This window comes from Sturnus vulgaris, chromosome 7 (assembly GCF_052056855.1).
Source record: "Sturnus vulgaris isolate bStuVul1 chromosome 7, bStuVul1.hap1, whole genome shotgun sequence".
In the NCBI taxonomy this organism is placed as follows: Eukaryota; Metazoa; Chordata; class Aves; order Passeriformes; family Sturnidae; genus Sturnus; species Sturnus vulgaris.
Genome location: NC_142249.1, coordinates 25,550,879 through 25,573,392, shown reverse-complemented (window position 1 = coordinate 25,573,392; position 22,514 = coordinate 25,550,879). Strand labels below are relative to the sequence as shown.

Here is a 22,514-nt window from a genome sequence, read left to right as displayed (position 1 = left end):
GGCGTGCAAGTCTCTGCACACACAGACACACACATGCAAATACACACGAACAGCTCACAGAATCCTCGTGGGCCTCCCCGGCTGACACTGACCTGGAGAAGAGGTTTTGCACCCTGTGGATACACAGCACCAGGTCCATCCCAACACCTCGGTGACTCTTGGGAGTGGCTGTGGGGCTCAACAGGCTCCTCTCCCTGTGCCCGACCCTCAATCAGAGCCGAGACAGTGACAAGAAGGGGGTGTGGGAGAGTACTACTACATGCCTGGGATGCGTCTCAGGCACTTGGTGAGAAAATAGTCAGGATCTATAAAATAGCTATAAGGTTTGTGTCACTCCAAGGGCTGAACGTAATCATCATTTGCAACCAAGGTTGTGTGGTACCAGGAACACTGGCCAGGATACTGCCTGATGGGTGCTGCTGCCTGGGCCCCAGACAGTGCCAAGGCATGGTCCCCCTTTGGGACAGAGACCTTTGGAGGCTGTGACAGTCTGGAAGCAGCCTGGCAAGCCTTTGCTCCATCCTGTGTCAGACCATGGGCAACAGAGGGTGTTTCTCAGCTAAGCTCCTTTCTCCCAAGGTTGAATATGAGTCAGGTTTTGGAGCGACTTTAATTACTACTGGATCGATAGGCTCAGCACGGCCAAACAAAATCCAATTGCAGCCCCGGGGGCCTGCCTGCTCAGCCCTCCCTGCCCACTCAGCCCTCCCTTCCTGCCTCTGGGGAGGCACGTGCTCCCTCTCTGTGGATGCTCCTCAATCCCACTGGCCCAGCACCCAGCCACAGGGGGTGAAATCCCATCCTGCATATGGAGCCACTTGGTCAGCCCTAGCAGAGGACATGCATTCCTGGAGCAGGGCAGTAGATGGAGATGCCCCAGCCTTGCCAGTGCTGCCCATGGGAACACACACACACACACACAGACACACACACATCCCCTGAGTCCCTTTCCACACCCAATGCATGGAGAAAGTCTGTGGTCTTGGACCCACCTTAGATTCTGGGCACAAGCCTGGCAACCCCCAGGAGGGCAGAGTGGCCTTGGCAACATGCAGACAGCCCCTCCTATGGCCAGGGATGGGTGTGGGGCACTTGCCACCCATCTTGTTTCCCCGCCACTGCCTGCTCCCCCCTCCCAAGCCACCCTGGCTTGGCCAGGTACTGCATAAATAGCTGTTTGTGTCTCCACTCGGCCCCTGCGTGGGAAATAATATCGGCTGATGGAACATAATGCCCTGCTTCACATGTTCAATTTTATCATTTTCCGAGGCAGGCAATCTTCGTTTAAAGCTGAATGGGCTGGGGAATGTTAATGAAGCGCCGGCGCTGCTCTGCACCGCGCTTTATCTCTTCGAGAATAATTTGGGTGAGCTCGGAAATAGAGTTCCCAGTCCCAATTCAAGTGGCGGCAGCACCACATGCCGATAAAAGTGTAATTCCTGGCCAGCGCGTGGCCCTGAATACATGACAATTTAACTCTTGGGGCCCCGCTGGGATGTGCTGCCTGCAGCTGCCTGCTGCCTGCTTTGGGCCCCTCTGTCCTGCGTGCCCGGCATATCGTGGGTGCTCAGCCCAGGCAGGATGCGGTCTGTCGCTCCCACTCACCCCAGCCACCGAGCAAAGTGTGCAGACCAGGGAGGAGAGATAAGAGGGCTGGAGCTGAGCTGGAAGAAATCAGTCTCCTTGCATAGACAGGACCCCACAGGCAGATCTGCTGGGTGCTCTGGGATTTGAGCTCTGCTGGGAGAGGGATGCCCCAGATCCAGGGATGCCCAGGCAGTGAGAGAGAGGGATGATGAGAGGGAAGGAGGGAGGGACTGGGTTGGGGAACAGGCAGGAGGGAGAGAAGTTCAAGGGAGCATCACATTCAGATGGACTGGCAGAGGCAGGTGGGTGCTCATGGGCCAAGGGCACATGGCTGAGTGAGGGACTTCCCCAGGAGTCCCCCTAGGCCTTGGTGATCATCGAGGGGAGCAAAGATAACTTGCAGAAGGTGTTTGCTGGACCTAGAAGGAGAAATTCAGGTTAGCAGGAGCAAGCAGCCTAGGCCCTAAAGAGAAAGCATCGAGTGGTCTGCCTGGTCTTGCTCTAAGCCCAGCCATGGCCTGTCTCCAGCTCTTTCCAGCTGTGCTCTGGCAGCAGGCCCCTGCATGAGGTGATCCTTGGGTCCTACCTGAACTTCACTGTCTGGACACAGCTCCTGTGGCCTTCAGATGCTGTGGGTGGGTTCCCAGGGCAGCACAGCACCCTCAGAGCAATGGTACCTCATATCCTTAACCACCTCACCCTGAAGACACTGGGAAGGCGATGTCTTGGCCCAGCAAGGAGTCAGCAAGGTCTTTTGGGCACCTCTCTGGGCCCGCTCTGGTGGGGCAGTAACAGACCCTTCCCCTGGGAATGAATGGGGGGGCGGGTTTCCAGCACTGTTAATCAGGGCTGCGAGAGTCGGGATTAATGTGCACTCCAAGGCTCTCCAGTCCCAGCTGTGATCCAGCCCTCTGCTCTCAGCCAGAGCCGCCTCCACGCGCTGAATTATCAGCCTGAGTAATTAAGTGGAGAGCTTTGTTTTAATGCAGACATCTGATGCCTTCGCACCGAGGAGCACAACAACTGTCGCGGGTGTTTATGCTCCGTGCAACACATCTGGCTCACAGGGAGAAAATCCATCTCCACCGCTGTGCGAGATTAAAGGGAACGCGGCTCGGGTGTGGAGAAAGGGAAGCAGAGCTCTGCAGCCAGCGTGGTGGGCAGGACCCATCCCCCTGTGTCATCCCACCGGTCCTTGCACCCTGCTGGCAAGAGGCTCTGGTTCAGGGCTGCCCGGCAAAGCATGCGCCACCTCCGCACCTCGGCACGAAAGGCAGCACAATGCCTTGTGAGATGAGGGATAATTACAAGCTTGGAGATAAATGGAAATAGGGCAAAATAAAACATGGGTTTATCAGAAGTAGATGGTGCCTGGCTCACCTGATACCTGCTGCTGATAAGGGAACTGGCTGCTGGAGGAGGAGGGATGCAGATCTAAAAGCAGCTGCTGTGCCATGCAGAAAATTATTGCTTTGCACAGATTAGGGGATTAGCACCAGTGCAAGGAACTGGAAAGGGGCTGGTGTGGGAAGAAGCCAGGCTGCAGGGAGAGAGGAGGTAGCATGCAGGGGAGAGGATCCTGCTGGGACCATTGTGGATGTGCCTCATTTAATTTTGTTGCCCCAAAAATGGGGGCTGTGAGGAAATCTGCTGATGCTGCACAAACACAGATCTCTCTGCTTGGCCCCTGAATCACTGTGCTTTGTTCATCACACCCACTTGATATGCCTAAGCAGTCTCTTGGATTTAGTGCTTTTCTTATGGGGCATCTTGGCTGGCCTGACACCAGGGTGAGCTGTGCCATCGTGAGCACCTACTCCACGAGCTTCCCTCAGCACCTCATGATCCCCAACACTTTGTGAGTGCTACAAGCAGAAGGATTTCCACACTCGCTGCCCTGTGGCAGGGTTGTTTCCATCAGAGAGCTTTCCATTGCCTCCAGCCCCTCAAGCCCCTGTCTGCTTGGCACTGCAGGGACAGGGGAAGGGGCTGAAGGGGACAGGAAGAGGGACTCGGCAGTGAGGGGAAAGGAGACTCCAGCTGAGAATGTAACTGCTGCATGTGGTACTCCCAGTGTGAGCATCAAAGGAACCCCATTGAGAAAAACTGTTTTAAAGACGAAAAACTCCAGGTGGTTTCCAGCAAAACTGTGCTCTGAGCTGCTCCCCCACTGAGAAAAACATGTCAAAATTTGGCAGGGGACCTCTGACCCTGATGTAGTTGAGGAGCATATGCCATTGTGGTTGAATGAAGCTGCCTTGCCGAGGCTCATCTGACTCCCCGTGGTGTTGAGCAGTCAGGGCCGGTGAAGCTCTGCTCCCCAAAAGGGCTGCCCGTGGGGACCATGTGCTGGAATATGCTGTGCCTGGACATGCAGACACTCGAGGGGCTTTGGCAAAATCTGGCAACAAAAACAGAGTAGGGGGTGTTTGAAGGAGTGGTGCAAAATCATCCAACTCTCTGGCAGCCTGGGGTAATTTGAGGCTGGGAAATGTGAGCTGAAGCAGCAGGGGCCACATAGCCACCTCAGGGCAAGCAGGCTGATTTATTGCCTGCATGAGCCGAAATTGCAGCCCATGCTGGGGGGAGAGGCAGGACCAGATCCCCTGCTTAGAGCTGCTCATGGCAGAACAGAAGAAATGCCACGCATATTCGACGCATGGGAACAGCTTGAGACATCCCATCCAGTCATGCCTGGCTGGGCATGACTGCTACCCACGCACAGTGCCTCCTCCCAGCCAGACCTCTGCAAGCAAAGACCATGACAGGGGCAGAAGAGCCCTGAATCAGCCTCAGTAGTGTGGAGATAGTGGCCCCAAACAAGTGCAGGAGGGGCACTGGGCTGGCTATGGGCACTGTCCCGTAAGGATGCATCCAGATTATCCAGATGCAACACTGGTGCTCCTGTCACAGCCACCCGAGGAGGCAGATCATGGAGCAGAAGATGCAGCACATTCACCTGGGTGGGAGAAGAGGGGTTGCCCTGCTGGCACTGCAATCACTGGTGTCACAGGATGTCACCATGCTCCCCTTGTGCCCAGGGCTGCCCCATCTCCCTTGTCTCCTCAGCTGCACCCAGCCTGAGTGGGGGATGGCTATCCCCACAATTGGAATTAGTTCCCTGAGATGCTATATCAAATGCTTTAATAAAAGCCTGATATTTCATACCTCTTGTCTCTTCACCATCAATTTATTTAGCAATTTTACCCAAAAAAATGCTACAAAGTTGGACTGGGTAGATTTATTCTGAGTGAGCTCCAAGCATATCTATATTGCTCCCTGTTCTCTTGCCCTCGAGGTCCTCAGAAGCATTTTTCTCTTAATATTTGCTCTATTATGTTACCAGGGATGAAGCTCTGTTGATGGGCAGTAATTGCCTGAACTACCCTGCCTTCCCGTGATGAAGATTGGTTCCTTACCAGCAGCTGCCTCTCTGCTCTCCTGTCCTTCATCACAACATTATTGACTAGGAAAGTTCATTAATGAGACTCCTAATGACTGTAGCCCTGCCAGCCCAGCCCACAATGCTAACCTCTCCCATGTTTTTTGCCTTGGTGGCTGCTTGTAGGAGAGGCGTTGCAGGATGTTTTCTGCATCTTTGGAGCCATGTGGGTAACCGAGCCATTTCTAAAACCCTGCTGACTCTCTTTGCCAGAGGATGCTGCTCTTTCCTGGGCTGTCATTCTCCTTGGTTTTGGGGACCAGCCCCTTCATGCAGGTTGTGTTGGCCGGACCATGAAGGGGAGGTCTAGGTAAGCAGTGGTTGAGAGGTTTTGGGAGGTCCTGAGAGCATTCCTGAAGCTCCTCTGCCCTGGTGTTTGTTTTGCTGCCCACTGTCCCAGCACCAGCAGCCAAGAGCCAGGCTGGCATTGAGCCAGGCGTGATGCCGGGATTAGGCACTGCCTCCTACAAATGAGCTGTTAATTATCATAATCTGGTAATTGAGAAAAATCTAATTATGCAAAGCTAATGGATTTAAAGCTGTGCTGGGGAGCACAGGCCGGGGGAGCACAGCTGGGCAGGGCCAATGTTGCCAGCCCGTGGCTACAGACACCACCAGAGTCTTGGAGTGTCTTTTGCTGCACTCTGAGGCCCTGTGGGTGCCCAGCCAGGGCCGAACCTCTGCAGGAGAGAGCCCAGTCCTCTTGTCCCCCTCCAGCCCCACTGGGTCTGGGAAACAACTCTTCCCTGAACATTCTTACCTCTGATTTCCCCATCATATCTCCTGGGAGGCTGGAGAATGGAGCTTGCTATCCCAGCTTGTGTGCCCTCCCTGGCCTCACAGACATAGCTCTGCTCTGTGCCTCTGATCTGCTTCTACTGTCAGCAAGCTGGTGCTGTGGGATCTGGTCAGACAGGTCCATGAGTGGTGAGCCCAGAAAGAAAAAGCAGCATCTTTTACTAGACCTACTGAGATTGTTCAGAAAGGGACACAAGCTTTTGGGTACACAAATGCTTCTCACCACTCACAAGCAACCTTTTCTTTCAGCTTCAACGCTGGCTTCATAAAAGATTTTGCATCTTCCTGTGCACTGTGAAGGCGAGGGATGCTGAGTGGTGCTGGCCCCTCTGTCATGTCAGATGTCCTGGCTTCAGGGCAGCACCATAGTAGAGAGCCTGGCATCATCCCTGTGGTGGCATGCAGGTGGTGCCAACACTTGGCACTACCCTAAGGTCTGTGTCACTGCCTCCATGTGCTCTGCCACCCCTCACTCTTCCCTGTGCTCATGGCAGTCTGGGCCCTTGCAGCTTTTGGGGATCCCAGAGGAGGTGTTTGAGTCCAAGGGCGCAGGAGCTGTGGCAAGAGTGACACCCGACATCTTGACTCCTTGGCCAGCCTGATGAACTGTGCTTCAGAGCTGTGTGTCTGCAACGCTGGTGCAGAGCTTGGGGTTCCCCCACATCTCCATGGCCAAAGACAGGTTGAGTCCCAGTCTCCCCTGAGCCCAGGGCCATGCAGCCCCGCCCAGGTGGCATCTACATGTCTTGGCAGGGGAAAATGAGGAATTTGCCTGTCTCCTCCTCCCTGGGGACCCCACACTAAGTGCACGGAGAGGGTGGAAGTGAGCAGGACTCCAAGTAATTGCCCACAACCCCAGGGGACAGGCAGTGAGAGTGCCCTGAGCTTTCCAGGATGTTTCAGCCTCTGGCTCCAGTTCCTGCAGGATGTGGTGATCGCTAAGTACATCTGCGATCTCAGCACTCAGCGAGCTTCCCGCTCGGGGCAGGGTGCGGGCGGTACCACCCGCACCAGTCCCGCCCCGGCACTGCTGCGCATCACTCTTCGCACAGCCCGGCCGCCCGCTGCTGGGACGGTCACCCGCTCCTCAAACCTCGTCTGCACCTTGGACTCAGCGGGGACAGGCAGAGCCTGCCGGCAGCATGTGGCTGGAGGAAGCTCAGAGGCCTCCCCTTCGCACCTGGGGTTCTCCCTGGCCCTCTGCAGCCCCTCCTGTGGCAGACTGTGCTGATAGGCACCCAGCACGCAATGCCCCAGCCCCACGGCAGCCCCCGTGCAGCCTGGAAGAGTTTGCCAGCCGTACCACCCTCCACGGTATCCATCACATCTTCCGGCACCGGCGCTACACCGTCCGCAATTTACTGTGGCTGCTGGCCTTCCTGGGCTCGCTGGCCCTCCTTATTCATGCCTATGCCAAGTGTGTGGGCTTGTACTTCCAGTACCCCCATAGCACCCAGCTGGAGGAGGAGATGGAGCACAACAAGATCTTCCCTGCCATCACCATCTGCAACCTCAACCCTGCCCGCCTCTCACAGCTCTCCAGCCACGATCTGTACTGGGCAGGGGAGATGCTGGGGCTCTTGGATAGTGCTGGCCAGCCCCTGGTGCCAGAAAGCCCCGAGAGGAGCAGGTTGGAGGCTCTGCTGGGGACACTTGCCAGGAGTGAGGAGGAGAAGAGCCGTCCCTTCCACCTGGAGGAGTTTTATGAGCGTGCAGGCCACCAGCTGGACCTGGGTGAGATGCTTGTCCGTTGCACATTCGCCAAAGAGGACTGCAACAGCAGCGACTTCCAGACAGTGAGTGGCCAGTGGTGGGACATTCCAGGGGGCAGGGAGGGCTAGGCATTGCCCCTGGGCTGGCACCCACAGCCTAGTGCACTGCTGTGGTGCTGATAAGGAGATCTTAGCCCTCAGTGACCAGGGGTCAGGGAAGGGGAAAGATGTCAGGCACCAGTTTTACTGGGCTGTATGGCTTTGGGTTTGTTAGGGCTGGGCCAGAGCCCCATGCAGAGATGGGGTGCACTGGGCTGAGCTGAGGGGTCTCTGGCAGTGCTTGTGCTGTGAAGCTGGGCTGAGAGGCACAGAGAAAGGGTAGGCTGGGGGCCCAGCCTTGGGATTTTCTGGGATCAGCCCCAGCAGAGGCAGGCTGTGACCTGCAGCATTGCACCAGCTTGCCTGAGAAGCCTGGCTCCTTACCTCTACCACAGGCTCTGGGGGAAAGCCAGTCTCCTGAGGGCTTGCAGAGGGAGGGAAGGTAAATCTGGGCCTGGAGAGTTTTAAAAGGGAGCAAACATATCCCCTCCTAGCAGAGCAGGTACCAGGAGATGGGTTGAATCCAGGCAGTAGCGTAAGTGAGCAGAGGAAGGCACAATCCTGCCCTCCTAATCAGCATGGAGACATGCCTGGGACATGGGCACAGGGAGATGGCTGAGCCCCTGGTGTTATCAGAGCCAGAAAAAGTAAAAAGCTCACAGAAGTCCCATTGATGGACACCACACAAGTGCTGTCGGCACACATGCTTGGCACGGTTTTGTGGGATCTCTGTTGGGCTCTGACCCCTCCTGGGCTGGGGAGAGCTGACACACAGGGGGAGTATCAGGCAGGACTGTGCAAGGCCAGCACCCCACACCAAGAGTCCTGTCAGCCCTGCTGTTCTGCTTCCTGGTGAGCAGCCTTGGGGACTGCAGCCTCTCCGGGCAGTGCATGAGTGGCCGCTGCCACTGGCTCTCCCAGCTGGCAGCTGCTCCACCTTGGCATATGCAGAGCTGTGAGTTGGGACGGTCTCTAATCTAGCATGATGCCTCTGCTCATCACCCTAATGAGAACAAAGTGGGGTTGTCACACTGGGTTCTTCCACCAGGTGTCAGGCAGCGAGTGGGGGCACAACCATGTGCCAGGAGGGCAGTGCTGCCGAGGGGAGACCTGCAGCCGCCTGTGTGGGCCAGCCCTTGCAGGACCATGGCTGCTGTCACAGTCAGGCTCCTGCCACTGTGCCACTCTCCATAGCCTTCCCACTGGCTGCAGAGACTCCAGAGCCCAGCCAGGTGTGGCAGGGTCACTACAGTGCGTCAGCTGGGTTTGGGTGGGATGCTGGCAGGGCAGAGGCAATGCCCAAGTGGGAGCCATCCCCTCCGTTCTTTCCTTTTTGCTCGAGTCAACAGTGGAGGATTACTGGGCTGTAAACAAGGGGATCAATGGTGCTGATGGGAACATTTCCTGGTAATAGCTCCGGCCTGTAAAACACAGTGCAGGGGGAGGAAGGGGAGGCTCTGCTCTCACAGCAGTTAACCCTTCCCACCCATGCTCTGGCTTCTTGGTGCCTCGGCGTGGACTCTCTGTGGCTGGGGTGGATGATGCTGTGCCTTGACTTGGGCAGGCACTCTGAGCCTCTGGGCGCACATCAAGGTAAGTGCCTGTCAGAGGCGTGATGCCAAGCTAGCAATACTGGAGGAGGCATCCTGACCTCTATGACTGTAGGGTGGCTGGCCCCCGCTGCTTGGAGATGGCTGTGAAGAGGTAAGTGTCATCCCAAGGAAATGCTTCCAGCATTGCTGGGAAATGCTAAAGCCATTGTAGAAGGATGTCCAGATGTGGTCTGTGCATGGGAAAGCAGGGCTGCTACAGGCAAGTGGAGAGGTGCTAACAGCTGCTGTAGCATCCCCTGGCTCCTTAGCAGAGCAGAGAGGGCCATCAGCCCTTCTTGGCAGCCCAGACTACAGGGCTTTGGACAGGTGAAGAGGTTTCTTTCTCCTGGTTGCAGGGAAGGATGCCCAGGTTTATTTTGACATCCTCGAGCATCTGCCTGAGCACCTCTACTGCGGATCTCAGCTCTGCCTGCTCTTCTCACTACCACCCCTCTAGGAGCAATAGTACCCCAAACAGCTCCAGGCTCAGGCACCAGCCTAATCTCAGCTCACTTCCCTTCCCATGCCGCAGCTTCCCACCTCACTGCCAGCCACCCGGCTGCCCACCTCCATGCACAGGCAACCTTGAACACGCTGAACCCCTTTCACACACACTTGCTGTGCCATTGCCCCAGCTCTATGCTTGTGTGTGCCCAGAAGGCACCCCTGCCTTGGCAGGACTCCTCATCACTAGTGCTGCCCTAGGACACCGTCCTGCTGTCACACAGCCACATTGCTGCATGCCTCATGCTGTCTCTGCAGCCTGAGCAGGACGGCAGGTGACCAAGTGCCTGGCACTCGAATGGATGCCTGCATCCCTCTGTGAACACAGGCTGGTTATGGTGCCCTCTACCTGCCCTGCTTGGGGCTGGCAGGTAAATGTCAGACTATTTTTATCTGCTCCCCCATAGGGCGGCTGTTCCTTCCATTTGGATGAGCAGATGTGCCTCCATTTTTCCATCCCACTGGGGAGTAGGGTTAATCTCCCTGATTTCACTTCCTCGCTTCCTAGAGCTGCCCTCTCTCTGTCCATGCAGTGGGGGATCAGGGACTAATCCTCCCACAATGAGTCAGGCTGCGGTGGGCTCTCATCGTCACAGCACGGTGGCTCCCAAGGGCATCACCTGCTGGTGGTGAAGGCCAGATCCTCGCTCCATGATGGCGGGAGCTGCCTCCTTCCCGTGGCTCAGCCAGGCTGTGTGGGGCCAACCTGGTTGCAAAAGGTGGAGAAGGCACTGGAGTGAGGCAGATACATGCCAAGGGGTTTGCACAGTGCTGGTTTGTTGTGAGGCTGGGGACACAAGACCTAGAGGAAAACTCAGGCAGCACTGAACAACATCAGTGCAACGTGTAGTCAGCAGCACAGGTAGCGGAGCTACAGCTGAAACACTGCTGGTGGGTACTGTCTGTGTAATTATACCTGTTTGCAGTGGTTTTCCCGGCCAGCACAGTGCAAGGCACCACCAAGGGGCTGGCGTGGTGGCCGCAGCCACGTACTGAGTGATGGTGTGTGTAATAGCAGGGCTGGCAGGTAATAGCAGCCTTGGAGTCCATCAATATCTCCACTCCCTGATGGATGCCACCCTCTCCTCTCCTGGCACAGCCGACAATTAGTTACAGCACTGCTTTCCACTCTCCCCTCTGCACTGGCAAGGTAATGTTGGGGTGTTTATCTGGACCAGGAGGCAGCTGTGCAGGTCATCCAGGTACCCTCAACTTCACTCCTACCTTCATGCATCACACAAGAGCAGATTGTTTAATATTCTATTAATAGTTTTACCCCCTTAAATTATTGATGAAAATTTACAGCCAGAGCTGCCAGCTTCAGGAATCAATCTGGCATCCTGCATAGGGGATTGGGGTTAGAGGGGAGGTGGAAGAGACAGCCAGCCAGGCAGGGGGCATGGTGTGGGGCTGGGTGGGGGGGCAGCACAGTGTGGGGCTGTCTGGGAACCCTGCTCACCTCCTGACTCTGCTAAACTGTCTCAGGATGATGTTCTCAGAGCTTCTCCTCTGTGAACAGCCCAAGCCCTTCCTTCCCAGCTGGCAGGTGCCAGCAGGCCCTGGGCAGCCGGCAGGGACAGCACCGCTATCTCTGCCACCCAGTCGCTGCCTGCCCGCCTGCACCAGCTGCCTGTGGGAGCATCTGTGTCCCAGCCCACCTTCGTGAATTATTTAAAGCTGCTCTGGGTGCTGCAGGAAGATGATAACATCAGAACTGGGGAAGAATGGGAAGCTGGGGACGTTGGACAGCTGGTGGGAGGCAGCTCCTGCCCATGCTCAGAGTCTGTGGCACCCCTGCAAGAGTCCCTCTGCAGCCAGCGTGGCTTTGGGGAGAGGACTCACCCCTCAAAAGCAGCTGGCACGGGACTGCTACCCTGGAGCTAGAGCGGAGATATGACCAACACAGGAGAGGAGTGTGTTATCCCTCCCACAACACCCGGATTGTCCCCAAGGGTGCAGATAGGGATGCAGGGCAGGCAGAGGTGTCAGGGCCAGCCAAGGTGCCTCAGTGTGGGGGCGGTGAGGGTGGAGGGGCGCAGGTGGGTGCCCCCCGGCCCTCTCGAGGCTGATTGCGGATCCGCCTGGCAGGGGATGCGGAACCTGCCGAAATAGCGGATTTAATTATCTCCGTGGAGCAGCGGGAAACCAGCGAGCAGGGAGGGGGTGGCGGGTACACGGTGCTGGGGCGTCGCAGCAGGGGGGCACTGAGGGCTTGATCTAGCAAGGCAGTCTCCAGCCCCACAGCAGTCCCATGTCAAGAGCCCCCTTCCCGCTTCTCCAGTAGGAAGGATTCAGCCCCATGCTGCAGAGCAGCCCCCTCTGTCAGGGTCCCCACACAAGGCTGGAGACCCTCTCAGCCGTGTGCCCCCCTGCAGCCCCCTCCCCAGCCCCAGCCCTGCTCAGTATGCTGCACGCTCCCTCTGGGCACTGGGCAGGAACTCTTCATTTCACACATCATTTCCTGCTGCTGCTGCAGAGCCACCTGCAGCCCCATCCCCGTCCCCCCGTCGGCTGCCCCCATTCCCATCCCCTTGGCATCAGCCCCCCAGCTGGCCCTGGGACTGCTCGGTGCACACTGCTATCCGTGTGCCCTCGGCACTGCCCATGGCCATCGCACGCTGTCCCCTGGGAACCCTTCCTTTGTCACCACCTGCCGTCCCCATACACTGAGCACTAATTCTTGGCACCATGCCTCATCCCTCTGCACTGTTTCCTTATCACTGACTGCCATCCTTCTCTGCTTGGCTCCCCCAGCACCTCTCTGTCCCCTTTGCCCTTCTCCATTCCAAGGGGTGTTCCTAGCTGCCAATCCAGCCAGACTCCCGTTGCCTGCTCTGCTTTGAGCCCCAGCTAGGAAAAACTCTGCTTTTCTCCCAGGAGATGGGCCCTGGCATTCCAACCAGCCTGGACCTGGGGTGCTCCTTGCTGCACCAGCTGCTGAAGCACAGAAAGGCGCCTGGCCCTGCGGGTCCTCAGGTGTGGAAGACTTAACAGGCAGGGGCTGGGAGGTGAGGGAGCAGCAGGAGCAAACAGGAGTGATCAATACGGTGTGTTGGAGCCGTGCACAAATCGCAGCTTGGAGCCATAAATCTCCCTCCCGTCACATGCGATGAGGATGAGCAGGGAGCTTATCTCCTGGCTGCGGTGCTGCCAGCCTCTGCTCCTGCACGCACCCCACCGCGCACTGCTGTGGGACCACGCCAATCCGGATGGGAGCCGCGGCTTCCCTCTCTGCCAGGCACCCCACAGTCCTCGCAGGGTGAGAACCGGGTCAGTGGTGGGGAGGCTGGCAGCTCTCAGGTGTGGGTATAGCCCGGTCGCATCCATGAGGACCACTTTTGTGAGAGCAGGCATGTGGACTCAGACAAGGGCTGACTGCAATCTCTGCATCCAAGATGATAGAATGGCTCTGGGCATGACATCCTGAAACAGCTGAAGCCACTCTGGCTCTCTGTCCGCTCCTGCCAGCCACCTGAGATGAATCACCCAGGGTGAGTGAGTCACCTGCCGGCCCCCCTGGCCTTGGCCGCGTTGGCAGCAGAGCTTGGCAGCAGCATCCACTACACTTCCTCACCCTCCTCTTGGCATAGCAGTAGGGCTGTTGCTGCTCCACTTTCTGCAAAGGAAGAGCTGTGAGGCGATGTCCAAGGGCTTGTGGAAGAACAGGCAGCAGAAGACACATGGCAGGGTTGCCAATAGTGAGTCCAGTGCTCTGTGTGTCCTTTCCCAAGCCAGATGCCAGGTGACCCCCATCCAAGCAGCAAATGCTCCAGGCAGGCTCGGACTATAGACATGTGGCAAGCAGCCTGCTACTGGCGTCTGGCCGGGATCAATTTAATCTCTCCAATCCAAGGGAATCCAGCTCATCCAGATCTGGAAAGCACCAGTGCCTGGAGCAGCAGGTAGGCAGGCGGGCAGGTAGGCAGGCTGCACCCACAACCCCATTCCATAACCCTAGCCAGGCTCCAACTGCCCCAGTATGGCGTGGCCTGTCATTTATGAGAAATGTGGTGAGGCCAGGGCTGCTCTGTGCGGGCAGGCTACTGCCCAGAGCATCCCTCAGCTGAGCCAGCTGATGACCCTATGCCCAGGGAAGGGCATATATGCTGTCACTTGCAGCACTGCATGTGGGCCCAGAGGCTCCTGCAGCTTCCTGCTGCAGGCAGCACTGGGCAGTGGTGCCCTGGCCAGGAGAGGACCAGGATGTGTCGCTGGGTGCTGCCCAGACACCAGCAGGAGACAATCTTGGCTGCCAAGGGCTGGCATCTATTCCCATTCTGCCTGAGAACCTGGATTGATGTGGTGCATCACTAGCCCTGTGTGACATCAGCCATGAGCTGAGGCCCTGAAGCAGGCAGGGGTGGATGCCAGGACCCTGTTCCTCTCCAGGATCTCCCAGCCAAGCTTACTGTGCAGTCAGCAGCTGAGCTGGCATTGATTTATTGATCCAGCATCCATAGGGGTGGGAGCAGGGAGGGGCTCAGGCTTTGATCAGCCTCCTGCAGAGGAGACAGGCATCAAAGGCTGATGCGTGGGCAGCAGGGACCTCTCTCTGGGACAACGGGGAAATCCGGCTGTTGTCTTGGTGGTCATGGCCTGGGCTGGGGGCCTGGATGCTCAGGTAGCCACAACTGGCACCTACACTCTTTCTGGTGGTTCTAGGGGGGCAAAAAGGCTGGCAGGAGCCAGGGAACCTCTGGATGATGCTGAACCCCAGGCAAGCAGGGGTGCCACAACAATGGGCGGACAGTTTCTCTCCTGTGCTGCTGGCAGTAATGTATCTGCCATTCCCAGGAGAAGAAGCAGACCTGGCTGCAACTGCATTCTGGGGTACAGGCAGTGATGTAGGGCACTATGGGCCCCATGGCTGTGCCTGGCTCTGCCCCAAAGGTAGATGGGCAGGAGAGGTGAAGGGAGCAGGGCAGATGTTAGTGCAGCTGCTATGCAGGGGTGACAGGTGGGATAAACGATCCTGGGTTCTCCAGGGGCCAGTAAATTAGAATCAATAGGAAGCAGGAATAATTTATTTGTTTGACATCGCCTGTTAATTAACTGGGCTGATGAGTGTGATGGGGAGTGGCAGGAGCCCTTCCACCTGCTCATTTGGTACCTTTCCACAAGGGCTGGGAATGGCATGGGGGAGTCCCATTCTCAGTAGTCCAGCATCCATCCCTGCCCTCAGCAGTGGGGCAGGACAGAGAGAGGAGGGGACAGCATGCAAGAGCTCTTGGTGATGGCCTGACCAGCTGTGGCAGGTCACAATGTGGGGAAAGGCCATGTTCACATGGGGATGCTGCATGGCCAGTAGGCCAGCAGTGCACATGATTTCTGCATGGTCCCCCTTGCTCAGCATTTCCTCCATTCCCAGGCACTGTTAGACCTTGGCTCCTGCCCCTCCTCGACTGCTGCAGCTCTGGTGTGGCCCATGTGTTTGCTCCACCAGCCAAGCATGCCTCCAACCAGGGCTGCCTCTACTTCCTCCCACTCCTGCCTTGTCCCCAGCACAGCTGGTGGCTGCACTGGCAGGGTCCACACTCCCAGCACACATCCTTGGCTCTGCCTTGCCTGCGTCCTGCCAGGCTCACACGCATCCTTGGCAGCTCCATCAGGAATGGCTGCAAGCAGCACTGGCTGGCGATGTGTGCCTAGGCAGTGGCACCCCAGCAGGGTGCAGGCACAGAGCTGTCCCCAGGTCCCCGCTGGCAGGGTGCTAGGCTGTCCCTGCTCTACAGGCCTGCCTCAGCCCCAGGCAGCACCGTCACCTCCCTCTGTTTTTTTTTAAAAGAATAACATTTCTGCTAAATACTTTAATCAGATTAGTAGCAGTGTGTCTGCAGTGCTGTTAAATCAATGCTCCCCAACACATCTCGGCAGCTAGAAATCAATTACTGTTTAAGCCGTGCCTTGGTCCCTGGCCTGCGATCAATATGGGAGATGTATTACTCTCCCAGAGACTTTCCCACTAAAAACCTTTCATTTGTATAACAGGAACTCAGGCAAAGTTCTGGTGCCCTCCCTTCCCACCTGCTCCTCAAGGACCAGGCAGCTCCATCCCAGCTCTGAGACGCTGCTGGGGCCAGCTGGCTTGGAGGCTGTATGACACAAGATTAGGACAATCCCTGCTCCAGGAGGAGATGTGCAATGCTGGGCCAGCACAAAGTGTCTAAGACTGGGTCCCGCACATGATGGGGTGGCAGGTTAGAAACCCATAGTCAGGGTTGCCTGGTGCCCCTGGGGCTTCCTGGGCCCTGTTCCAGTGTGGCTGAATCCTTTGCTAGCTCCAATGCCCACTGCCTTGGCTTCTGCCCATCACTGCATCCCAGTCAGGGCACTGGGCACTGTCCCATATGCCCCTGCCCCAGAGCTTTGCTCCTCTGTACACTCCTTTCTCCAAAGGGCTTTTTCCTCCCTCTTCCATCTTTGTCCCATAATTTGGAGAATGATTTCCATTATTCATGATAAGGATCTTTAATTAGCTGTGAATATTAATGACTTATTCTGTAATTAATCATGCTTTGCACGCTGGGGGGGGGGCAGATCCTAGCACCACCTTGGCTAAGTATGAGTGGCTCCAGCAGTGGCAGCAGCCCCAGGGTCTCACCCCTTCCTAGGTCAGCACCCCCACTCACCCCATGGGAGAAAGTGGCTCTCCATAAACACACTGACAGTTTACCATTTGGGGATTCAGCCTCCCATCCCCAGGCCAGGGCTAAGGGCTGCTGTGGGGCACAGTGAAGGGCTGCTCTCACCCTTCTTCCTGACGAGATCTTGCTTCAAGAGCTGGGGGCAATCTGGGCTGTGCTAGGATCATATCTCCTTGCCCAGATCTGTGGGTGCCTGTGAGGGATGAAAAGTGGTTTTTGGTGCATCACTTGCTCTTCTGCCCCACACTGCACTCTGGCAGGCTCCAGGCTGAGTCCTGCTGGGGGCTGCTGAGCTAAAGCCCTGTGGGGCAGGTCTGCATTGACCAAATCCACCTCAGCCCTACACAGCTGCTGGTGCCCTGCCTGAAGCAGACATCCTTCTTGCAGCTCCCTGCCCTCTCTGCCTCTATGTCTGCATGTTACCTCTCAGCCTCTACTGTCAAGGAATTTATGTAGTCCCAAATCTTGCCTGGTCGCCCCAAATTTGGTTCTAGCAGTCTGCACCGAGGAGAAACTGAGGCACAAGGGCTGGTGGTGCAGGGATCACTGACTGTCCCCATCCTAACATGGCAGGGATGCCCCAGGTGCCAGATGGGAGTGCCAGGATTGGATGTCCCAGAAGCCTGGGTGACGGATGGTGAGCCGAGTCACCCGCTGGCCACCGGAGGCCTCTGCCTGCCTGCGCCAAGCGCTCCCACGAGGGCAGAGTTTGCTTAAACAGAGACAGATTTAACTATTTCCATTACAGCTAAATGATGAGCCCCATAAACTTTATGGCTCCATGCGCATGAGAGCGGCTCTAATGGCCTTCACCATCTGGAGGAGATGGCTCCGTGGGGGACCTGCCGCCCGCTGCCCGCCCACAGCCAGGACCTGCGTGCAGAACCAGAACCTTCCTGGCACTGGCACAGGGCTGCCAGCACCTGTAGGTGGCATGATACCCCTGGCTCTCTGTGTGGGGCTGCCTGTGTGTGACGCCGATGAGATCCTGCTGTGGAGTAGATGAGCTGGAGGTGGAGGTGGCCCAGCTAGCCCTTGTGTCTTTGGTGGTCTGTAGCCCTGCTTGCACCCACACTGCAGCAGGGTGAGAGGAGAGTACTCCTGGGTGCCTTTTCCTCCCATCTTCTGCCCTGCAGTTCTGCAGAGGCAGGCTAAGAGCAGGTACTCACTGTAGTCCTTCCTGCACCTCCAAATGCTTCCAGCACGCTCCCTGCCACTTCTCTGCTGGTACTGTGCTGCAGGATTTGTCACTGGTGGGTGCAGAAAGACTGCCCAGCAAGGTCATGCTCTGAATATCCAGCTGCGCCTCAGTAGTGCCCATCCAAGTCCTGCTGGTTGCTGATTGTGGCAGGTTTCTAGGGGGTTGTGGGGCACCTGTATCAAAAATCCCCTGTTGGTAAGATTGCAATTCATGCAGGGATGCTGCTGAGCTGGCAGTCCAGGCAGGGTACTGCAGATAGAGCCCTGAGGGGTGGAGGGATGGGCAGGTGCAGGTGAGGACACAAAAGCCATCACCTCTGTGCCCCTAACCCCTGATTTTTGTGGCTCCCATGGCAGCAACCCCATGGTGCAGAGCATTCCCCCGTGACTGTGGGCTGGTGGAATTGTGGCTGCATGGCCATGGCCAGCTAGGGCAAGAGGGCTGTGGGGCTGCCAGCTCCCAGCCTGGAGCTGAGAGTGAGGGCTGGGGCTGCTGGCACGGTGCTGCAGCAGAGGATTAGGTTTGGTGCAGGAGAGCCAGAGAGATGCTTTGAAGTCTCATGAATATGAATCAGTGGCTTGGGGCAGGAGTGGAGGGTCTACGATAATCTCTCCCTTGCCATGGTGACAAGTGTGACAAACAGTGTGTGGGCCGAGAGGCAGGGCAGGGAGCAGGCAGGGGACAAAGGATGGCAGGAAGGGCAGACCTGGTGAAGGGGGCTGGCACGTGCTGGGGTGCTGCACCAGGTGCTCTGCAGTGCACCCCAGACAGCCTCTCCCATCCTTGTGCTCACCTCGGCTCCTGGAAACCCACTCTGACCAGGGTGCTGTCCCCACAGATGCTGACACCCCACTGGGCCCCAGGGCAGAGGTGGTGGTGTGTCTGCTGGCAGTGCCCATCTGGCATGGCACTGAAGGTGGCCCATCTTGACACTGGTGGCCAGGAAGGCAGTGCAGTCAGTGCAGGCAGGATGCAGCTCCTCAGGACCAGCAGTGTGAGCAGGGACAGCTGCCACAGCTCAGCCATGCTTGGCCAGAGGCAGGGGCACAGCTGGGGTCGGGGTGCCACAGCTAGGAAAGGGACCCAGCCCTTTCCTGAGCTTATCCAGCCCCAGTCTTGTATGAGCTGGTAGAGCCCTCGTGGGACCCAGGCAGCTCCCATCGATCCAGGTCGTGGTGCCATCTGCTCAGTGGTGCTGTGGCCCTGCCTGCCATCGTTCGAGCTCCATGGAGATGTCATGTTTGGGTCTGCTCCTCCTGTGACAGCCTGAAGCCCTCGGTGCTCTCCTAGGAGACAGTAACTGGAGCAGACGCTTGCTCCTAGCAGGACATGGCTGGGGCTTGCAGGAGAGTCTCTGAGATCAATTTGGAGGTTGTTTTGATGCTCTCCTGTTGCAGCATGGCAGTGGCAGCTGCCTGCTCAGCCCAGGGGACTGTGCATGGACAAGCACTGGCTGGCAATGCTTGGTGAAGCTCAGAGAAACTGTTTGGGCTGCTGCAAGCCACGGAGAAGGCTGCTGGCTTTGCAGCCTCTCAAAGACTGTGGGTGCTGGCAGTGAAGTTGTTGTTTGCTCTGAGGGTGCCCAGAGCTGCCATCTCTCTTCCAGCACCCATGGCCCAGGATGCTGTGGCTCAGGGCCAGGACAGAGCACTGAGCAGGGAATGCTGTCCAGACTGATTGCTGGAGGACAGGGAGGGGAGAATGAGGGCTGGAGCAACATTGTGGCAGGAAGACAGACAAATGCAGAGCAGATGTTTAATTATCAGCATAGCGTTCTTGGATCTCTGAAAATCTCTGCATCCAAATGTAGATATTTTATGGGAACATACGCTTCTGCTGGAGCTGGAGCTGTAACACAGTGCCCACCTTCCCATGGACTGTGCATCACCAAGGCTGGCACTGTTTACCTCTGCTGTGGATGGGGCACCTGTAGGGCTGGATTTGGGCTGGAGAGGGCCAATGTGTGCCATTGTGGGGATAAAGCTCACTGCAACCTCATGGCTCCAGAGGCATGGTCCTCCATCCATCCTACTTCATCCCACTGTGCAAGGATATGCTGGGATGCAGCAGCTGCTGTCCATGCCCAGCTGGGAGTCTGGCCAAGCACAGGGTCTGGCAGGGACTGGAAACTGCCTTCTCCTTACATCCATCACCACTTAAAGCTGGTCCCTACTGGCCCAGGCAACTTGTAGCGATTTCTTAAAGTCCTCTGAGACCTTTGTAGTCTCTGTTTTATACTGTAAGACTTGCAAGGTGTAGGTGTACATGTCACCCCTACCTACAGGCTGTCTCTACCTTACATCTCTTCCCTGGCCCTTGGCTGTTCTCTGGCACACCTGGGGCAGGTGGAGGACTCTGCCATTGTTAGAGTGGGAGCTGGGGGAGGCACAGAGAGAACAGGAAATGAAGCAGCCCAAGGTTCTGGGCTGGCCTGAGCTTTGTGCACCACTTGCTTCTGCTGTTGGAGGAGCTGGAAAGGCTACCTGCCCTGCCATGGGCTATGGACCATTGTGTGTCCCTCAATACAGGGATATGCTGTAGGTCCCTTGAGGCTGCAGCCAGACATGGGGCTGGTCTGCAACACAGAGCCCAGGGCTGCATCTCTGTAATAGCATCCTGCAGGAAAGGGCTGGTGGAGGGGAGCCCTGGTCTCCCTGCCTGAGCACTGAGGCATGGCTGCCTGACTGTGCCAAGTAAAGTAACTGGCAAGAAGAAACATGTAAGGGTTGGTAGTTACCCACAGGCAGGTGTAAGGAGCACTGGAGCAGAAAGCACTAAAAACCCCTCTCTAGCATCACTGTGAAAGACCTCTGCAATCCAGGGGAGCCCCCATGCTAGGGCTTTGCCACAGCTCAGGGGCAGTGGGCTTCCCCTACCAGTTCTGCAGAGCTGCTGGGGGGATGCCCATGCTAAGAGAGGGATTTCCAATAGCACTTTAGGGATGGCAGCAATCTGTCCCCAGCATAGAAATCTCATCCCAGGCAGCCCAGCCTGCCTTCACTGCTCCGCAGTCCCTTGAGGCTGTAAATATTTTGGATTCCCTGCCTCGCCTGCTCAGGCACCTTGCAGATTCAGGGCATGTTGCTGTCTTAAAACCTATTAGGTTTCCTGTCACCTCCCAGGGCCCATGAATCTGTGGGCCTGATGGAGCTGGGACTGAAATGGTCCTGCAGGCGAATGGCTCTGTACACCCTGCACAGCACCACCTGCTCCCTGCATGGCTCTTCTCTCCACAGGCCTATAATACCCCCAACCCATGGGAAACTGCTCCAGCATCATCCTCAGCAGGCTGGAACTGGCTGCTCTTCTCTAGTTCAGCTGGAGTTCCCAGGGATATGCTAGGCATCAGATACCACATCCAGCTATAGCCAGGATTGTGCACTGGCTGCCAGCTCTGACAGTGTGCTTAGAGCTGGGACAGGCAAAGGGTCTCACTCTTGCCAGCCTAATAAGCCAGGACTTAGATTCTGGGACATTTTTCTTGCCACTGTTATGCTGTTTCACTGTCTGCATCCCTGCTCCTAGGGAGGGGGCAGTTAGTGATGCTGTGAGTGCTGGAACCCCATCAGGCAGTGGTGAATAAGGGCTACACGTGCAGCCGACAGCCCCAAACCCTCATAAATCTCCTTTGCATGGCCCATGGCTCACCTAAGTAGATTTGATTTGTCAAATATTAAAATTAATTTAGAATTGAGTGGTGGCCTGTGTGCGCACCCCGCTCTCCTGCCTTCCCCCCGCTGCCACCTCTGCTCCTGCCCAATGCATCATCCCCGGCCCCGCGCTCTCGCCCCAGCCGGGGCGCCGGGAGCCAGGATAAATCATCCTGCCGCCACGCTCAAAGATGAGACGATTGCTTGCTCGGCGGCAGGGGATCACAGGGGAAATCACACCGCGTGCCACCCGCTCCGTGCCGGGGGCGGGGGAGACGCCACGCTTAGGCAGAGATTTATTTATTTGATTTTACTGGGCTGGGATTTTTTTTCATCTCTCAAACACCCACGAGGGAATTGCAGCCCCTGGAATATTAATGCCACACAGGACGCCAGCTCGTTAAAATGTCACCTGGCTGTAATTTCTCCTGTGCTTATTATTCCCCAGGGAGCTCAAGCTCCCGTTCCTCTCTGCTCACGGTGGTCCCGGCACACGGGGCAGCCCTGCCCGTCCCCTTTACTGCAGCATGAGCGCTGCTCTATCACATCACCCAAAATGTTTCTGGCCCTCTTCCACCACCGCAGAGGTGGGCTGCACCCTCTCCAGCATTTCCTGCTGAGCTGAGTCCCAGGAACCGACGTTGTGAAAGACAGCACCAGCATGGTGCAAACCCAGTCTGGCTGGCACAAGGGATGAGCGGTGTCACTGCGGGCAGAGATGGAAGGGCAAGGGGTCGGCCAGAGGCCAGTGTTGGCATGGGCTGGGGACAGGGTGGCACAGGGAACAGCTGCCTTAAGGAAACTTTGGCTCAGTTCCTGCAAATTAATGTTTTTTTCCCAAACAGTTTCCTGGCGCTAAGCGCGACGCGGGGAGCAATTATCTTTAGTGTCGATGTTATTACCATAAAAATTGCATTGAGGACTTTTCTCCTCCGATTAGAAAGTTAACGATCATCACTGCCTTCATTGTTCCCCGCACCGTGCTCGCTCTAATAAAGAGTCTGTGCACTTTACTTTTCACTTAGCATGAAAATTACCCAGCTGCTGCTGTGCACGGCTGTGCAGCCCCCGCACTCACCTCCTGGTGACGGGCCCTTGGCAGGTACTGGGAAGGAGCAGCCGCCAGCTCGGCTGGGACGGACGGACGGGTTGGCTGGCGGCTTTCCCACGTGGTGGAGGCCAGGGCTTGGCTCAGGGCAGGGGAAGCCGGTGTCACAGCTGCCCATCCTCTCTCTGAGCCTCAGGGAGCACCTGAGGAAGCTTTTCCATGCGGTCTCCTTCAAGG

The 22,514-nt window shown here is 56.9% G+C and overlaps 1 protein-coding gene across 1 annotated transcript in view; it reads left to right on the top strand.

Annotated features, from left to right (window-relative positions):
• The first annotated feature begins 6,969 nt into the window (after nucleotides 1-6,969).
• ASIC4 (acid sensing ion channel subunit family member 4) overlaps nucleotides 6,970-22,514 on the top strand; it is a 62,371-nt gene continuing 46,826 nt past the window's right edge. Inside the window, exon 1 of the mRNA XM_088168156.1 lies at nucleotides 6,970-7,623. Within this exon, the coding sequence (XP_088024282.1) occupies nucleotides 6,970-7,623 (654 nt within the window). The remainder of the gene's footprint in view (nucleotides 7,624-22,514) is intronic.